We start from the raw sequence: 17275 nt of genomic DNA, 5'->3' as shown, positions 1-17275 counted from the left end.
CCAAACCTTGACACCTAAAGAAGGAACAAAAGGCAGAGTCCTCATCAATGAGTAATGGGGTCATCGTTGAACTGCAAAGAAACTCCACCAACTGTGCTAAGGTAGTTGAAGACATTGTGAAGCTCGAGAAGAAGATATTCCCAAAACATGAGTCTCTTGCCAGATTCTTCGACGAAGAATTGAAGAAAAAGAATTCAGGATTGCTTTTCCTGGACTTGGATGGTGAAGTCGTAGGCTATGTCATGTATTCTTGGCCCTCTTCCCTCTACGCTACGATCGCCAAGCTCGCAGGTTCTATCCTCGTTTTCTTTCCTCCCTCCCCTGAATTATCTTCACACCCATTTTTGTGGATATTGTATATGTTGAATTGAATGCGAGATCTGCTGATGTTTTGGATTATCCAGTACTTTCAATTCAGCTTGTAAATGATCTGATTTAGTTTAGGTGAACATTAACTATAGGTTTGCAATCTGGCTAACTTAATGTATCGATCCTAGTCATGTTGATTTTGCAACTTTTTTTGTGCACATAACCTGTTTGATAAAAGGGCTGAGAGAAAATCTCCCCATTTGCCATCTGGGGTTTCTAGGAAAGCTTTTAAGACTGGTGAATTGTGCGTGAATTTCAAACGTCTGCATCCCTCTTGCTAATCAACACCCATTGTGTCCTTTCCTGGCATGTGGGTTGTAAACGAAGTGCAGTGAAGGAGAACTATAGAAGACAAGGTCATGGAGAGGCACTGTTGAAGGCAGCCATTGAGAAATGCAGAACCAGAAACATTCAACGCATAGGTCTTCATGTTGATCCCCTGAGGACTGCGGCTGTGACTCTCTACACGAAACTTGGGTTCCAAGTTGATAGCTTGATTCAAGGATACTACTCTGCTGATCGAGATGCCTACAGAATGTACTTGGATTTTTGATGCGGTTTATGACATTTTCTGAATTAAGTTTCAGATATCGTGATGATATATTTATATTAGAGAAGTGTTGGGCTCTTCTGTTGTAATTTTATCATGCCTGTGGGTAAAAACTTGATGATGATGATGATGAGTTTATGGATCATATGCAGGCACAAACTGAAATAAGAACAATGAACAATTGATTACATTAAAAGAACTGTGGCCACAAGAGGTAATTCTTTCCTAATTCTCTCTTATCATGATGTAACTTGTAGTTATTAATTAGAAACATGGAGACCTACAACAAACTTGTAATTTTATGTCCAATCTCACAGCTAATACATATAGTTCTCTTTTAAGTTTTCCCTGAATTTCCCATCAAGGTTTTCAATACGCGTTGCTAGGGAGAGTTTCCACGCCCTTATAAAAAATGTTTCATTCTCCTCCCCAATCGATGTGTGAGATCTCCCTACCCTTATAAAAAATGTTTCATTTTCCTCCTCAATCGATGTGGGATCTCACAGTCCAACCCTTTTGGAGCCGAGTGTCCTCGCTGGTACTCGTCCCCGTCTCCAATCGATGTGGGACTCCCCAATCTACCTCATTCGAGATCTAGCGTGACGACACTCATTCTCTTCCCCAACTGATGTGGGATCTCACAATCCAACCCCTTTGGGACCTAGCGTCCTTACTGGTACTCGTTCCCTTCTCCGATCGATGTGGGACTCCCCAATCCGCCTCCTTCAGGGCCAGCACGCTGGCACTAATTTCCTTCCCCAACTGATGTAAGATCTCACAATCCAACCCTTTTGGGATCTAGCGTTCTTGCTGGTATTCGTTTTCTTCTCCAATTGACGTGGTACCTCCCAATCCACCCCCTTCGGGGTCCAGTGTCCTTGCTGACACATCGCCTCGTGTCCACCTCTCTTTGGGACTTAGCCGATACTGTTTGTAACAACCTAAGCTCATCACCGACAAATATTGTCCTTTTGAATTTTTTTCTTTCGGGCTTCCCTCAATGTTTTTAAAACGCATCTGGTACGAGAGGTTTCACCCTACCAGGAATGTACGAGATCTCACATTTTAACATCCTCTTCATTGTATGCATCCTAATAAATAAGCTTTTTTTAGTTATTCTCATTGATAAACAATTATTCTATGTTCTTTTCTGTGGGTAAAAACAAAAACTTCAATTGAAAAAATTATTATTTTGTTGTAACGCTGACAAGTAATTTCTATCATCTCTTACCAGGTTTTCCCTTCTCCTTTAAGCTATTCGTCTTCTAATACTTTTATTCCCCACATTCGGTTTTTAAATTTCATTGGGTGAAAGAAGCCGTCGTCATATGTCCAACGGTGGACGAACGGGCTTCGATGAAAATGGGTAAACTGTTCCTTGGAAATAGGAAAGAGCGCAAAAATCGCAAAGTCCCTTAAAGCCAGAAAAAGCACAAAAATCTTGGCGCGCAGCGGATATTTCTGGCGGTTGAATATTACGTTCATTAGGCTTTTCCTCGCTATCTGCTTTCTCATTTTTTGTTTGTGTATTTGTCTGGTCAATTGTGTATTGGCAACAAATGGTGAGAATGATAAGGGCGTGCATACAATCTTTGTTGAAGTTTGTGAATTCTGGAAATGGGTTGGTTGGAATCGCCATGATTTTGTATGGAATTTGGTTGATGAGGGCTTGGCAGAGGCATTTGGGCCATTTTCCCTTTGAAAGACCCGATGACCCAATTCCATGGTATTGCCTTTTGGCTCTCTTGCAGACTTTACAATCTGGGATTTCCTTCCATTTTCTGGGTCTCTTGCTGTTTCTTGTAATATTTTGCAGGGGTCAGGCTGAGTATTGGAATCCATCGATTTCATTATTAATCTGACAAAATGTAGGAATTATCTTCATATTCTTTATTCTTTCTGCGTTATGATTCTTTGTAGGATGGGTTCTAAACCTCTAGTTTTTCCTCAATGAAGGAGAATAGGTTAAGATGAGGCTATGAATTTAAACAAACTTGTTACTAGGATTGTTGGGTGGAAGTTCCAGTTGGTTAATTTGGTTAATTTAGGGAATGATCAATGATCAATGGTACAAGGTCACTGTGGAGAAGTAGAAAACAAAGCAAAGCCACGAGAGCTTATGCTCAAAGTAGACAATATCATATCATTGTGGAGAGTGGTGATTCCTAACCATTACTTGTAAGGAGTATTATAGCTGTTGATATGGTTTAGATTTGGGTTCTCCGGCAGTTGGTTAATGGGTGCCACTTAGACTGGGATTTAGCTTACATACTTGGTCTTGCTTAAATTTCAGGTTCATGTACAGTTTTTTTGGCCTGGGCATTCTTCTATGTGTGATCACATGCGTGGGTCATATTGCTGCTGAAACTGCTCGTGGTTGTTGCCTTCATCTCGTACGGTGTTCTTACTTGACTAAATGATATGAATCTCCTCTTCCCCCATTTTTTCCCTTTTGTTCAAAAGATTACTTGACAAATGAGTATGTTTGTCCTTCAATGGATGCAGTATGTGATGCTTGTCTTTGTGGTTCTCATGGTGGAGGCTGGGTTGGCTACTGATGTATTTCTGAATCGTGATTGGGAGGAGGTGAACATTTTACATACGAAAGCGTTCACGTGTCGTTTATCTCCGATGCAACTGGCTGCTAACAGATATTTATACCTCTAGCTGATCATTTTCAACTTTACACCAGGACTTTCCAATGGATCCGAGTGGAAGTTTTGATCAGTTCAAGCAGTTCATCAGATTGAACTTCGATATCTGCCAATGGATAGGGATCTCAATGATGTCTATTCAGGTCTGTTTCTCTCCCTTTCTCTCTATTGTCATGTTGGCCTGTCTTTAAGGTAGGGAATCCTTCTGGCTAACCTGTAATGTGGATTGGCTTGTCTCAGGGTTTGTCTCTGTTGTTGGCTATGTTACTAAAAGCAATTGGATCGCGTCGATATTATGACAGCGATGACGATTATGCACCTGAGAGGCTTCCGCTTCTTAAGAATGCTCTTCATTCACCAAGTACATGTGTTATTGGAGACCCCGTCTTTCCATCCAAAAACGACGCGTGGAACAAACGAACTGACGATGAGGTATAAATACACAATCATGCTCCTATCTGTGAGGCTGGTCTTATATATGATGACCGTGAAATTGTTGTCCTTTTGTTGCTGCAATTACCTTTATTTAGTTTGGTTGCAGAAGGGAACAAAGCATTCATTCTTTATAAGAGTATAGAAACCTCTACTTAATAGATGCGTATTAAAACGGTGAGACTGACGACGATACATAACGAGCCATAGTGGACAATATATGCTAGCGGTGGGCTTGGGCTATTACTAATGGTATCAGGGCCAAATACTGGACGGTGTGCCAGTAAGGACGTTGGGCCCTCAAGGGGGTGGATTGTGAGATCCCACGTCGGTTGGAGAGGAGAACGAAACATTTCTTATAAGAGTGTGGAAACCTCTCCCAAGTAGACGTGTTTTACAACCGTGAGGCTGACGGTGTAACGTAACGGGTCAAAACAGACAATATGTGGTAGCGGTAGGCTTTTGGTCTCAATTTCTACCCTGTTTTTTTGTGATTAGAACAAGTTTTCTGCTGATTTCCCATCCTAGAAGCGACTTAAATCTTGCCTAAGCTGATAAGAACTGTTCATTCATCCACCTAGAGTGTGTTGTTAGACGAAATCTGATCTCTTTGACCTTTGCAGTAAGCCTGCAACAGAAGCAGCCTATTAACTTGCATTGAATACTCTGATTGCATAATACTAGGTGAGTCATTTCCTGTACTGGGATTATTCATATATGTATATGTAATCAGCAGCTATATATTGATTCATTTTTCATCCTTTTCCTATCAGGAAAGAAGTTGACCGAAAGCGCGAATTTGACACGGATTTCATTCTCTATTGTTTACAGTGAGCTATTTTCTTTTTGAACACTATAGCTCATATCAGTAGAATTGAATATGATTAAGAAATTTTTTTCTCGCAGAAAAATACTCGTGATGGGTTCAGATGTGACAACATTATATGTAAATCATGTTAATAGAGATTGTGCTTCATGTACTCTTCTGAAAGCAGTTTCCTAAATCCTAATGGTATCTGTTCTTTAAAAAAAATCATTGACTGAATATGATTCGTTTGATTTTCCTGGGTCCTTGTTTGCCGTTGGAGTTGGAGAGGGGAACAAAGCATTCCTTAAGGGTGTGGAAACCTCTCTAACATGTTTTAATATCGTGAGGCTGGCGGGCAATACGTAACCGACCAACGCAGGTGGAATTGGGCTGTTATAAATGGTATCAAAGTCATCCATCGTGTTGTGTCAGCGATGATGTTGGACCCCAAGAGGGTGAATTATGAGATCCTACGTTGGTTGGAGAGGGGAACGAAACATTTCTTGTAAGGGTATCATACTACTCTCCACAGTGATATGATATTGTCCACTTTGAGCATAAGCTCTCGTGGCTTTGCTTTGGGCTTCCCCAAAAGGCCTCGTACCAATGGAGAGTGTATTCTTAGATTATAAACCCATGACCATTCCCTAAATTAACCAATGTGGGACACTTTTCATCCAACACCTCCCTTCGAACAAAGTACGCCTCCCCTTAATCGAGGCTTGACTCCTTTGGAGTCTTAGTCATTTTTCCTCTTCTTGACCATCAAGGGGGGTGGATTGTGAGATCTCAGTTGAAGAGGGGAACGAAACATTTCTTGTAAGGGTATGAAAACCTCTCCCTAACAAACCGTTTTAAAATCGTGAGATTGACATACGACGATATGTAATAGATCAAAATGGATAATATTTACTCCAAAAGGGGACGGAAAAGAGGGGCCAGAAAATTTGATTACAAACATCCCATCAAGGTGTCCACTCTGGTATAGATATTGGATTTATTTGTCCACTTTTAAACAAACTTTTGGATTATTTATCCTCAAAATCATCCCCTTTTTAATCCTTCAAAAAAAAAAAGTTTTTAAAAGAAAAATGTTTATTATTATTATTTTTGGAGTGGGCTTATCTTGTCTAGTCCTTTTGAATGATATTTATCAATTAATTACGGTATTGTTATTATTCTATTCTTTTTTTATTTAAATATCATACTTTTTATTCACTTTTTCTTTTTTTCGAATATACTTTTTTTAGGTTATTTTAGAATTTTAAAAATAAAATAATTATTACAAATGACTTAGTAATAAACAAAAGTGAATGTTTACACATAAGATGTGACGTGTGAGTTATAATCATTGAAATTAAAGAACGTCAAATTTCATAAAATTCATCTTGATTTTGATAATTTTTTTATCAGTAATTTAAAAATAGCTTAATTATAAAATTTAAACATCATGGTTAGTTAGTTTACGTTTATTAAGTTAAATTATTAAAATTATTAAAATAAATTAAATTTTGATTTAATTTTCATTCAATTATAAGTATATTATAAATAATATGACTTAAATGTTAGGTATTTTTAAAATTTATTTAGCAATAATATTAATAATTATTCTCAATAAAATTGAACCAATAGAATTAATTATAAATGTTATATTTCAAAAATCAAAACACGATATTAATTTGATAAATTAATAATAATAATAATAATAATAATAATAATTCTTATAAAACTACTACGATTATGCGAAATTAGCGCCTCAAGTATCGAGGGGTCCCACGTAAGGGGCACTTTCTGTAAATAAGTGAAAATAAGTGGTTTATTTGGTAATCCCCGACACTTTTATATATTTACTTTAACGGCCCCTTCAAAATTAGTAGACTGCAGCACCATATACTTGTGCTCGTGCTGCAACAAAAATCGTCGGCTACACCCTCCAATCCTCTCTCTGTCTCAACTGTTTTTCTCGACCACTGTGCCCGCCGGAAACTGACATTGTCAGCGGAGCAAGCGGTGTCGCCGACTATGCTCACGCAAATGCACCTCCTTCTCCCCCGCCGTGGCTTTGGCCTCATTGGGGCTATTTTCTTTGCCATGGCCGTCCTTGAGTGGTTCACGGCGGTGGCTCAGCTCCAACACCGTGTGCTGGATCTACATTGGCTTCCTGCTACCGCCACGTGGTACGGAAGCCCCGAGGGCGACGGTAGCGACGGTACGGCGGTTCCATTTCCCTACATATCTTTGCTCTGTTTTCTTCGTTTTAGTGTTCTTAGAGTCTGTCAAGATAATGGGACTGCTCTGTTTTTGTGAAATGCTGTCATTGAGCCAATTCGTTCGAATTAGCCAAAACCCAGTTCATAAATCGTTTAAATCTCAACTGGAATTCCGCTGTTCTTGAGTTCTTTGCTGATGAATTTTTAGGATCTGACAATGTGAAATTGCAGGTGGAGCATGTGGGTATGGAAATTTAGTGGATGTGAGGCCTCTAAAGGCCAGAGTTGGGGCTGTGAGTCCAATTCTGTTCAAAAACGGTGAAGGGTGTGGAGCATGTTACAAGGTGAAATGTCTAGACCAGAGGATTTGCTCTAGACGAGCCGTTACTGTAATCATCACCGACGAATGCCCCGGTGGGTATTGTTCTAATGGAAATACCCACTTCGATCTCAGCGGCGCCGCCTTTGGCCGTATGGCCATCGCCGGCGAAGGTGGGCAGCTCAGAAACAGAGGAGAAATCCCAGTAATTTACCGACGGTATAAATTCGTTGCTGCACTCTGTTTTTCGTCACTTCCATGATTTGTTTGTTTCTTTTATCTATTTTGTCGCTTATTTGTTGCTGTCGTAAATCTGTAGAACTCCCTGTAAGTATCGAGGCAAGAACATTGCCTTCCACGTCAATGAAGGCTCCACAGAATACTGGCTCTCTGTCTTGGTTGAATTCGAGGATGGGGATGGAGACATCGGTGCAATGCAAATAAAAGAAGTAAGTCTACAAACCCTTTAGCCAACTTAATTATCAAGCATATTCCATTCGCGCCCCGGGCGGAGAGGTCTCTTATAAAGAATGTTTAGCTCTTTTCTCGTAATGGATGTTTGTTAGTCGAAGGCTTGAACTGTTACAGAAAAGCTTGATCTTTTACCGAGATGGTACCTAATTACACGTAAAAAGTCTAATCCCACTCGAAGAATCTTTGAAAAAGAAGCATCTTTAAGAAGAAAAAGCATGAACTTTCCCACATGATTATAAAACTGTGGTTGACTAAAGATAGTGAAGCTTTGTTGACTAAGTTAACTTTGGTTTCCCACGTCGTGTTTGATAATGATAACAAAAATGGCAGGGGAACTCGAGGGAGTGGCTGGAAATGAAGCATTTATGGGGAGCAAACTGGTGCATAATTGGAGGGCCTTTAAAGGGTCCATTTTCAGTGAGATTAACGACATTATCTACGGGAAGAACAGTGGCAGCTAGGGATATAATTCCGAGGAATTGGTCTCCAAAGGCCACTTACACTTCCCGCCTTAATTTCTTCTCTTGATAAAGAAGGATAAGAGGAGGAGAAGGGAAGCAAAAGAAGCACTCTTTTGTTCTTTTTATGCACAAAAGCATTTGCTTCCTTTTTGTTTTATGCCGAAAGGAAGCTCCCTCTCCCCTAAACTCTTAGTTCATACCCCCATGGCAGGGAAAAGTAGCCGTTATCCGTTTTCTTTAGTGCAAAAGTGACCGTTGTGAGTGCGAAATGGCATCCAATGTTTGTGTGTTCTTGTTTTTTGTTATTGTGTGGTTGGGTATTGAGCATGATAGCCCTCTCCAAAGAGGAGAGAGAGCGTGGTGTAATTTGTTGCTATATTATCAAGCTTGTTTGTTTAATGAACTTGAACTCGAGTCAAACTATTCTTGTCTAAATAAGGGTATAGTGCGAGATTTCAGGACCTTGGAAGTAGTGTTCCTTTCATAACTTATGCAATCACAACACTCCCATTTCACAATATATTGAAGAGAGATATTTTGTTCGAGAATATGTATTGTGTGAGATCTCATATCAGTTGAAGTAGGGAACGAAACATTAGCAATTTTAAAAATTTTGAGGGGAAGCCCGAAAGAGAAATTCCAAAAAAGACAATATCTACGAACATAGACTTGAGCTGTTACATCTTAACTAATCGCATATGAACGGACTATGCTCAAGTTGGTGAGGTTAAATTTCCAAATTGAATTCGACTTAAATGTGAAAGCTATTCATTTCCAGACTCCACATGATTTGAATGCAAGTGGTTCATTATAGCCTTTCCAAACTTGGCATGGGAACAAAGATTTTCCGCCAATACGCTCGCCCTCATTCAAAATAGAATTCTCTGCTAGTTGGTGCAGTGTGAGGCAGACTGACGCACATATAACAAACGAACACCCCAGACATTGCTTTTGCTCAAAGGGCACTGTGCATTATGGCCTACACTACATGTTCTCAATGATGTAACATATTAATCCCTTTTTTTGGTGCTGATTGATCTTCTTCTCCTTATGAACAGCTAGTTGTTGGGTTGGTATTGTGTTACATCTCAGACAATTCTTTAACTCGGTGGGTTGATACCTACAATACCTTAATATTGTAACCTTGCAAACTCTACGAGTTTAATTAATATGGACTTGCTCACTCTTATATGAAATTATGAGATCCCATATTAATTGGAGAGAAGAATAAGTGTTAACAAGGATGCTAGGCCACACGAAAGGGGTGAATTGTTAGAGGGAGGAGAATGAAACATTCTTTATAAAGGCATGGAAAACTTTCCCTGACAGACCACATCTTAAAAACTTTGAGGAAAAATCCAAAAGGAAAAGTCCAAGGAGATAAGCTTGAGCGGTTATAGATACCCTATTGGTAGACCATAGATTGTTGTGATAATATAACTAGAAATGCTTTGGACTCTAATCCCATCTAAGTTCTATGTGTTACTTCTGAACCAACTACTACTTGACCAGCCAGACCAAGTGTGTTTCTTAACTTATTTTCTGTCCCCAAAAAGGTAAACCTGAGTTGGTCGAACTTCCCATAAACATTTAAAGAAGATGTTAAAGCAAGGGGATGAATAGACGGTCGGGTAAAGGAGGCGCCTATCCTATCCCACTCGGGTCATATCCCATGGTAATTGGTTCTGTCATCATTGCTACCTGTGAATGTTCCCTAGTACAATTATTGGCTGCTCTACTACAACTTTGCGAGTCTGAATATTAACTTCTTCTATCCTCAGATAGCAAAGGAGAATATAGGAGAAGCTTACCGTTCTTGTCTTTGTAAAAAGAGGACTAATGTGTTTTTAAGATGAGACAAGGGGAAGTCAAAGAGAAGATAAAATTCAATGATAAATTATCCTAAATTCTAAGTCTAGACAAGAAGGGAGCTGTTAAATCCCACGCTGCAGAGCATGCAGCAAGGCTACGACAAAAGCTTCCTTATTCCCTCTGATAAATTGTGGACAGGAAAAAAAAACGATTCAATTACAAGAACCATGAGATGTTTTGATAATTTCTTACTCTGCAGGTGACACCAACAGAATAGGTTGTTCAGCATCAGCTGCAGTAGGAGCCTCGATCTCTATTTTCGGTTGCTCGGGAGTACCATTAGCATCCACATCTTTTGCAGGAGATCTAGGTGAATGAGCTGCAGCTGGTGAAGAAGATTTCTTGTCCTCAACTTTCTTCCCTCCTTCCTTAGCATCTTTGGTTTCAGTCCCTTCCTTAGCATCTTTGGTTTCTGTCCCTTCCTTTGCTTCTTTTCCACCTTTGTCCTCCTCCTTCCCTTCCTTCTTATCTTTACCATCCTTTCCATCCTTACCGTCCTTGCCATCCTTGCCGTCCTTGCCATCCTTGCCGTCCTTGCCATCTTTGCTGTCTTTGCCATCCTTTCCGTCTTTGGCGTCTTTGTCATCCGGTTTGGGCGGAGGAGGCATCATATGAGGTGGAGGAGTCTGTTTCAACTTCAAGAGAATCTGCCTCATTCGTGCCAGATCAGTTGGTTTTCCAGGTTTTGGACCCTGAACGATCACAATTGAAGGTTTATTTTCAGCATCTTTCTTTCCTCTTCTCTTCTCAATATTAGGGACCTCTCGTGGGATGATCTCTGCAATTGCTTTCCAGAAATGTTTGTCAGCTTCTTTGTGGAATTTTTCCTGGTTTGTATGGTAAAGCTGCAAAAAAATTGGAACATGAATAACAACAGACAGGAAGAGACCTTGACAGGATGCAGGGTAAAAAAAATATGAGTAGATAAAAAATTCTTTCAAAGGTTTCACCTTCTCTCTTTCTCTATTGTGAGCCTTGTTTGTTTCACAATTGATCCTCCTTTTCTCATAAAACGAAGCTTTATACTCTTCAGCTTCATTAATTATTTGATTTCTCATCTCCTTTTCTTTCTTCTCTTTCTCCGCAAGGTCTATGGCATTTTGACTGCACCATAAAATTTTCGCCACTATCAAACAAAAGCTAACCAACAGATTCAAATTCATGGGAAATATAGTTTCTCTGCTAATACTATCCTCTTTGGACTTTCCTTTTCGGGCGTCTCCTTAATGTTTTAAAACGTGTCCACTAGAGAGAGGTTTCCACATCAAGACTTCGTTCCCCTCTCCAACCAATATAGAGTCTCACAATCCACCTCCTTAGGGCCCAACATCCTCGCTGGCACACCATCCAATGCCTGGCTCTGATACCATTTGTAACAGCCCAAGCCCACCACCAGCAGATGTTGTCTTCTTTGGGCTTTCCGTTTTGGACGTCCACTTAAGGTTTTAAAATGCGTCCACTAGGGAGAGGTTTCCACATCCTTATAAGGAATGCTTCGTTTCCCTTTTCAACCAATGTGGGATCTCCCATAAATATGGTTCCCAATAAATTACCCTTCCACCTAAGTTGACTAAGATTTTGCAACAAGGCAGAACATTCAAACGAAATTATCACAGCGCTAAACTTTACAATTAGCCAGGATCCAAAAAGAAATTCCTAAACAAATAGAACCTGGGAAGTCATTACTACCCTGCAACTTGAGAGTTGAAACTACTGTTGCCCATGAAGGCAGCTCACAAAAAGGATACATAATAGAGATAAGAATTTTTGGCAGCATCAAACTTCACAACCAATCAGGTAATAGCTTCTTCAAGCAGACAGAAATAAGCATATCCCTTTTGCCTGTCCATATTGCTATAAGATATAAAATGCTGTACTACAATTTCATCTAGTTGGTCCTACTAATATGTTATACGTTTATGCCTACACGTGATGTTAGGACAAATGTGCAGCAAATATCTGTCTTTTTACCAGCAACAGAACAACATTATTTGGACATATTGCAACACATGACAAACTATTCAAAGTTCCAGAAGCAAATGAGAATCCAAAATTTTCACCAGTAGCGGATGCAATAATGTCAATAGCGAAAAATCACTATAAACACAAGCCAGATGGTAAATGATTATAAAAACTACGAAACCCCTTTATCAATTATCAATGATAAGACCATGCTTGCGGTGCATTAATACAGAGCTCAACGATTGGAAGCATGGGAGTGGCAGAATGAAATTTAGCAACAAAGAAGGTTTGAACCACCGTTTGCGCTAACAACTAAGGACATTGAGTAAATTTTTAATGTCATTATGCGGCGAACAGAAAATCTCTAGACCTTTCAATTCAGATTCCAGCGGAAAACTGAATCCATCGGCTCCAATGACCTCAAAATTGATAAAAGGGCTTGTTTTAGATTCATGTCACGGCTATAGGGGGAAACATTTCAATCCGGCACCAAAATGATAAAATCACAGATCTAAAACTAAACCAATCTCTCTGGAAGAAATGACATTAACAAGAAAAGAAAACGCACCGTCGCCATTCGCGTCGTGCATGGCATTCCTCCCGCATTTCGCTCGGGTCCGGGAGAACCGGTCCATCGGAGGCAAAAAAACCATCATCAATGACACCAATACCGGCGGCAGCATTGCCATTATCAACATCAGTCTCAACCGGATCAAAGGGAGAAACATAGCCCGGATTAGGATTGGAAACCCCGAAGTCATAAACGTCAGACAAATTGGGGTTATTCGTGTTTCCAGCGCTGTGGATGTCGGAAATGACATCGTCTTCGAAAAAGGAAGGAGGAGGATGAGGGTGTTGGTCGGTGCTGGGAGAGAAAGTGGCTAAAGAGTCGAAGCTCTGGGAGGGGTGATGAGTGTCGTAACCGATGTAGCCATCGTCGTCAAAGGGCCGCGATGTGGGCGACTGTTGCTGTTGTTCTTGGTGTTCGTCGTTGCTGAAAGTATCATAGGAAGCCATTATCGTGAATTCTCTTCCTCTGGATCTCCGGGAGCGGATTGATTTCTGAGATTGTTGAGGTTAGGGAGAAGGAGAAGGGAGTTGTTCTTGCGGTGATGAACGCAGTGTTCGGATCAAGAAAGAGTAATCAGGAAAATCACATAATAAAGAGAGATATTAGTTGGACGTGATCTCAGTTCCATTAAAAATAAATAAATAAATTAAATTATATATATATACCTATCACCTTTACCATATGTTTAAAAATTAGCTAAATTCTTAATTTAAAAAGTTTCAATAACTCAATTTTAAAAAAATTTATTAATATCCTTCGACTTAAAAAAAAAATTAAAATATAATTACTACAGTACTATATTTAAAAAAAATTATTAATATCGTTGGAACTTTTAAAAAAATTTAAAAATATAATTACCTACCATACTATATTTAAAAAAATACCTAGGAAATTTTAAAAATAATATTAACGCTATTTATCTTGATAAAAAATTCAAAAAAAAAAAAAACCTTACCTTTCAGTATATAGATGAAAAACTATTTATTGACAACATCCAATATTACTTTTAAACATTTGTGAATATTTTTGAAAATTTATACGAAAATTTATATGTTGGGTGATTTTCTACCCTCTAATTGATAATATAAATTTTGAGGAGTTGAATTATGGTGAAGTTTTTAATTTTAATTTAATTTATAAATAACAAATTATTATTTTAAAAAGTAATTACACAAACAAATTGTGAAAGATGCTGTAGTTTTAATGATGTGATAAACTCACCTACACATTGAAATTGTGTGTTTGAAAGACGTGATTTGTAAGCATAAATTAATTTCACATTTAAGTTTAATTATTTTTTAAAAGCAAATATTTTAATATTTTCCCCATCAAATTCATTGTCTAAGTCACGGTGCCCAATAATTTATGTTATATAATGACCATAGCTCTTGATTTTTAAGTGTTTTTTTGTTGCATCGAGTAAATAAACTTTCACACCAAATCATAAAAAGTGACCCATTACTTTTAGACTTCAAGCTTCAATCACATGCTTCTAAACATTAATTGATTTGTTTTTTTCCCGTAAATTATATATTCTAAATTTGTAACAACTCCAGCCCACCGTTAGTCGATGGACTTATTCTTCCAAGCTATCGTTCGTGTATGATAGGGATAGATTTTCATGCCCTTGTAAGAAATCGTTATTCATAAAGGTAGAGGAAAACGAAACATTTCTTATAAGGGTGTGAAAATCTTTCTGCGATAGACCGTTTTAAAGCTGTGACGTTGACGGCGATACATAGCTTGTTATGCATGAACTGTTAGACTAAAGTGAATGTGGCTCAATTATAAGAACTCCAAAATTAAGCATGTTTTGCATGAAGTAATTTTATGTTGAGTAATTTTCGAGTAATTTTATGTTGGGCAATCTCCGAAAGATTTTACTAAGAAGCATGTGAATGAGTATACAAAGCATGTTGAAAAAAACTTATGCTAGTTTGTGGAGATAATCTCCGCTCTTAAACACGAGTAGTAAATAACATGACTATGTCGCAGGGGATGCAGGGATCAGTTGGGACACACAGGTGCCGAATTCGAATTCTAAATCTTTATCTAAATCACGAGTATACATGGAGTATTACAACGATACGAAGTTCATGCGCTATACACGAGCCTACACGTGTGCAAGGAGACTTCCATGCACAAATTCATGTGCACTGAAGGTCGATATTCGCATCCGTGGCACACTCAATCTATGTAATGATATTCAATGAATTATTTTTTAAAAATTTACTCGGATAGTAAGTAGAGATCAAGGAAAGAACCTTTCTCATACAGCCAAATCTCCATCTGTTCTTCCCTGAAAAAAGCAATATTAGAGATGAGTTGTGGTGATCCTTGTGAGAGAGGCGCAGCTAGCCATGGTGGTGTGCAGGGGCCACTCAAGTTTCAAGCGTTTGCATGGTCGAGAAAGGAATGATATTAGCTCATTTTTGTTCATTCTTATCAACAAGTTGCTCCACATCTCCAAGTTCCACTTCAGTTTCTCTCCAACCAATATCGTTCTGAAACAATGATTCTATTTGTTCCAAAGATTTCCCCTTGGTTTCTGGAACGAACTTGTAAACAAAGGCAACTGACAGAGCAGATATGAAGGAGAAGATGAAGAATGTTCCACCAACAGTGATTGCTCGAGAAACTGACAAGAAAGACATGGCCACAATCCCACTAGAAACCCTGTTGCCCACTGCTCCAAGAGCGGCTGCTTGGGCTCGCAGCTTCAATGGGAAGATTTCAGACGTCAAAACCCAACACACAGGGCCAATCCCCACTGAAAAGAAGGCCACATTCCCACAAACCCAAAAAATGGCTAAGCCAACGCCAACTTTCCCATTTCCAAGGAAAGTGAGCGTAAAGCCCAAGCAGAACAAGCAAACAGTCATTCCAATTGTGCTCAGATACAGCAATGGCTTTCTACCTAGCTTGTCAATAAGAACAATGGCAACCACTATGAAACCTGTCTTTGCAAGTCCGACTGCCACGGTTGCTGCAAGCAGCTTGGAGTTACCATGGATTCCAGCTTCTTTGAAGATTTCGGGGCTGTAATATACGGTTGCGTCGATGCCGGTGATCTGTTGGAAACATTGGATTCCAAAGCCAGTGATCAGCATTCGTTTAAGTGCAGGAGAAGGGTTCAAGAACTCTCTCCAAACAGCCTTTTCTTCATACTTTTCAGCACTGGAAATTCCAGCAGCTAGTTGGATTTCTGCCAATCTTTCTTCCACCTCCTTCTCATTGTCCATGGTTTTCAGAAGCACGGATCTCGCATCGTCGACTCGATTTTTCAGCACCAACCATCTGGGAGACTCAGGGATGATGAAGAGTGCAAATCCAATGAAGATTGAGGGAAGAATGCCCACAGCAAGCATGATTCTCCAGTTTGTGTGGGCAGGTAGACCAGAGAAAGCAAAATTGGAGACATAGCCAAGTAAAATGCCAAGGTTTATGAAGATCTCAGGGAAGGAAGTGAGTGAGCCTCTAGCAATGGTGGGGGAAATCTCTGCAATGTAAACAGGAGCAATCATAACGCCCAACCCAATTCCAACTCCAGCCAATATTCTGCCGATCAGCAACACTTGAAAGGTAGGTGCCAGTGTCATAATTGCTGCACCAATTTGGAAGACGAGAGCAGCCAAGGCCATTGTCCATTTTCTTCCAATGGCATCAGATGTTTTACCACCGGCTAAGCTTCCCAGAAGGGAAAGAATGCTCAAAATCCCAACAAGAACTTCTTCCTGTACCTCAGTTATCTTTAGATCTTCCTGAATGAAGATAATCGCCCCACTCATCACGCCCACGTCTGGATATCCAAACAAGATGTAAAGACATATGAAATTTAACCAATCTAGAATTTCAACTTCCAGTAAGCAAATAGAAAAGTCAATCTAAACAAGTATCTCACCGAAATGGCAATGAATCAGAACAAGAAGTTTATGATTCGAGGTATTTTGAACAAATCTAAACAAGTATCTCACTGAATCGACGCTATTATGTCTCAATCCAAGCAGCAAAAATCATGAAACTAATCGGAAAAATCGCGCACAAAGCTATTCAAAAGCCGAGAACGATTGGAGCGACCGACAGAAGAAGAAAACATACCGTATCCGAGAAGAACAGAGTTGAGAGAAGCGAAAACAGCACAGGCATATACATATTTCCTCGCACTGGAACTCGCATCGCCTTGATGATGATGGTCATCGAGATCCTCATTGAGCTCAGAATCCATTCTCTTGTACTTGTTCTTCGCGCCCAATGAAACGCCGGGGAATCCCAAATCTCCGGCCCCATTTTCTTGGACTCCGACCAATCCCATGAGTATGCGATCGGATCGGAAGCCGGCAGGGGATTTTAGATCTGAAAGAAAGGAGACAAGATTGAAAGAAACTCGATAATTGGGTCGTCAGAATTTCTTAATCTGCAAATTGGTTGCTTAGTGCAGTATTCAATGGCATTGACCTTGGACTAATCCAAAGAACAGCTGCTGTAATTAGACTAATTAAACTGTTTCCTTTCCTTTTTTGTTCTTTTATTTCTTGTCTCAAAAAAAAAAAAAAAAAAAAAAAAAAAAAAAAAAAAAAAAAAAAAAAAAAAAAA

The 17275-nt window shown here is 39.3% G+C and overlaps 5 protein-coding genes across 6 annotated transcripts; 3 read left to right on the top strand and 2 right to left on the bottom strand.

Annotated features, from left to right (window-relative positions):
• The first annotated feature begins 7 nt into the window (after positions 1-7).
• Positions 8-1138, top strand: LOC111451442. The gene is made up of 2 exons (XM_023091874.1): positions 8-291; positions 702-1138. Exons 1-2 carry the CDS (start codon positions 48-50, stop codon positions 920-922), a joined length of 465 nt encoding a protein of 154 aa, XP_022947642.1. The 5' UTR covers positions 8-47; the 3' UTR covers positions 923-1138.
• LOC111451440 (expansin-B3-like) lies at positions 787-8689 on the top strand. Its single transcript, XM_023091872.1, has 5 exons — positions 787-791; positions 6688-7022; positions 7255-7561; positions 7662-7791; positions 8147-8689. The coding sequence occupies exons 2-5, from the start codon at positions 6836-6838 to the stop codon at positions 8342-8344; spliced, it is 822 nt and encodes a 273-aa protein (XP_022947640.1). The 5' UTR covers positions 787-791; positions 6688-6835; the 3' UTR covers positions 8345-8689.
• Positions 1981-5029, top strand: LOC111451441 (tetraspanin-19). 2 transcript variants are annotated; one of them, XR_002711985.1, is made up of 8 exons: positions 1981-2645; positions 3213-3312; positions 3425-3505; positions 3612-3716; positions 3814-4005; positions 4629-4689; positions 4779-4835; positions 4912-5029. XR_002711985.1 is itself a non-coding variant. In XM_023091873.1 (6 exons), exons 1-6 carry the CDS (start codon positions 2479-2481, stop codon positions 4629-4631), a joined length of 648 nt encoding a protein of 215 aa, XP_022947641.1. In that variant the 5' UTR covers positions 1981-2478; the 3' UTR covers positions 4632-4690. The 2 variants fall into 2 exon arrangements, 1 of the variants encoding a protein (XP_022947641.1); XM_023091873.1 differs by lacking the exons at positions 4779-4835; positions 4912-5029 and having other exon boundaries at positions 4629-4690.
• A 1454-nt stretch (positions 8690-10143) lies between the features above and the next one.
• LOC111451437 (clathrin light chain 1-like) lies at positions 10144-13264 on the bottom strand. Its single transcript, XM_023091868.1, has 3 exons — positions 12680-13264; positions 11100-11253; positions 10144-10994 (listed from the first exon to the last, which is right to left on the bottom strand). Exons 1-3 carry the CDS (start codon positions 13126-13128, stop codon positions 10338-10340), a joined length of 1260 nt encoding a protein of 419 aa, XP_022947636.1. The 5' UTR covers positions 13129-13264; the 3' UTR covers positions 10144-10337.
• A 1338-nt stretch (positions 13265-14602) lies between these two features.
• On the bottom strand, positions 14603-17175 carry LOC111451436 (probable polyol transporter 4). The gene is made up of 2 exons (XM_023091867.1): positions 16781-17175; positions 14603-16481 (listed from the first exon to the last, which is right to left on the bottom strand). The coding sequence occupies exons 1-2, from the start codon at positions 16992-16994 to the stop codon at positions 15109-15111; spliced, it is 1587 nt and encodes a 528-aa protein (XP_022947635.1). The 5' UTR covers positions 16995-17175; the 3' UTR covers positions 14603-15108.
• Between the last annotated feature and the right edge of the window lie 100 nt (positions 17176-17275).

The sequence above is a fragment of the Cucurbita moschata genome, unplaced genomic scaffold, assembly GCF_002738365.1.
Source record: "Cucurbita moschata cultivar Rifu unplaced genomic scaffold, Cmos_1.0 Cmo_Scf00013, whole genome shotgun sequence".
In the NCBI taxonomy this organism is placed as follows: Eukaryota; Viridiplantae; Streptophyta; class Magnoliopsida; order Cucurbitales; family Cucurbitaceae; genus Cucurbita; species Cucurbita moschata.
The sequence above is the reverse complement of the archived record's forward strand: the minus strand, read 5'-3'. Positions and strand labels throughout refer to the sequence as shown.

Coding starts and splice junctions, on each gene's coding strand:
- LOC111451437 (XM_023091868.1), bottom strand. CDS start 13,128: ATGGCTTCCTATGATACTTTCAGCAACGACGAACACCAAGAACAACAG. Junction 11,254..12,679: donor GCACGACGCGAATGGCGACG/GTGCGTTTTCTT, acceptor TTTATGGTGCAG/TCAAAATGCCATAGACCTTG. Junction 10,995..11,099: donor ACAATAGAGAAAGAGAGAAG/GTGAAACCTTTG, acceptor ATTTTTTTGCAG/CTTTACCATACAAACCAGGA.
- LOC111451441 (XM_023091873.1), top strand. CDS start 2,479: ATGGTGAGAATGATAAGGGCGTGCATACAATCTTTGTTGAAGTTTGTG. Junction 2,646..3,212: donor CCCGATGACCCAATTCCATG/GTATTGCCTTTT, acceptor CTTAAATTTCAG/GTTCATGTACAGTTTTTTTG. Junction 3,717..3,813: donor TCTCAATGATGTCTATTCAG/GTCTGTTTCTCT, acceptor GGCTTGTCTCAG/GGTTTGTCTCTGTTGTTGGC.
- LOC111451442 (XM_023091874.1), top strand. CDS start 48: ATGAGTAATGGGGTCATCGTTGAACTGCAAAGAAACTCCACCAACTGT. Junction 292..701: donor TACGATCGCCAAGCTCGCAG/GTTCTATCCTCG, acceptor AACGAAGTGCAG/TGAAGGAGAACTATAGAAGA.
- LOC111451440 (XM_023091872.1), top strand. CDS start 6,836: ATGCTCACGCAAATGCACCTCCTTCTCCCCCGCCGTGGCTTTGGCCTC. Junction 7,562..7,661: donor ATCCCAGTAATTTACCGACG/GTATAAATTCGT, acceptor GTAAATCTGTAG/AACTCCCTGTAAGTATCGAG. Junction 7,792..8,146: donor GTGCAATGCAAATAAAAGAA/GTAAGTCTACAA, acceptor CAAAAATGGCAG/GGGAACTCGAGGGAGTGGCT.
- LOC111451436 (XM_023091867.1), bottom strand. CDS start 16,994: ATGGGATTGGTCGGAGTCCAAGAAAATGGGGCCGGAGATTTGGGATTC. Junction 16,482..16,780: donor CTCTGTTCTTCTCGGATACG/GTATGTTTTCTT, acceptor TTGGATATCCAG/ACGTGGGCGTGATGAGTGGG.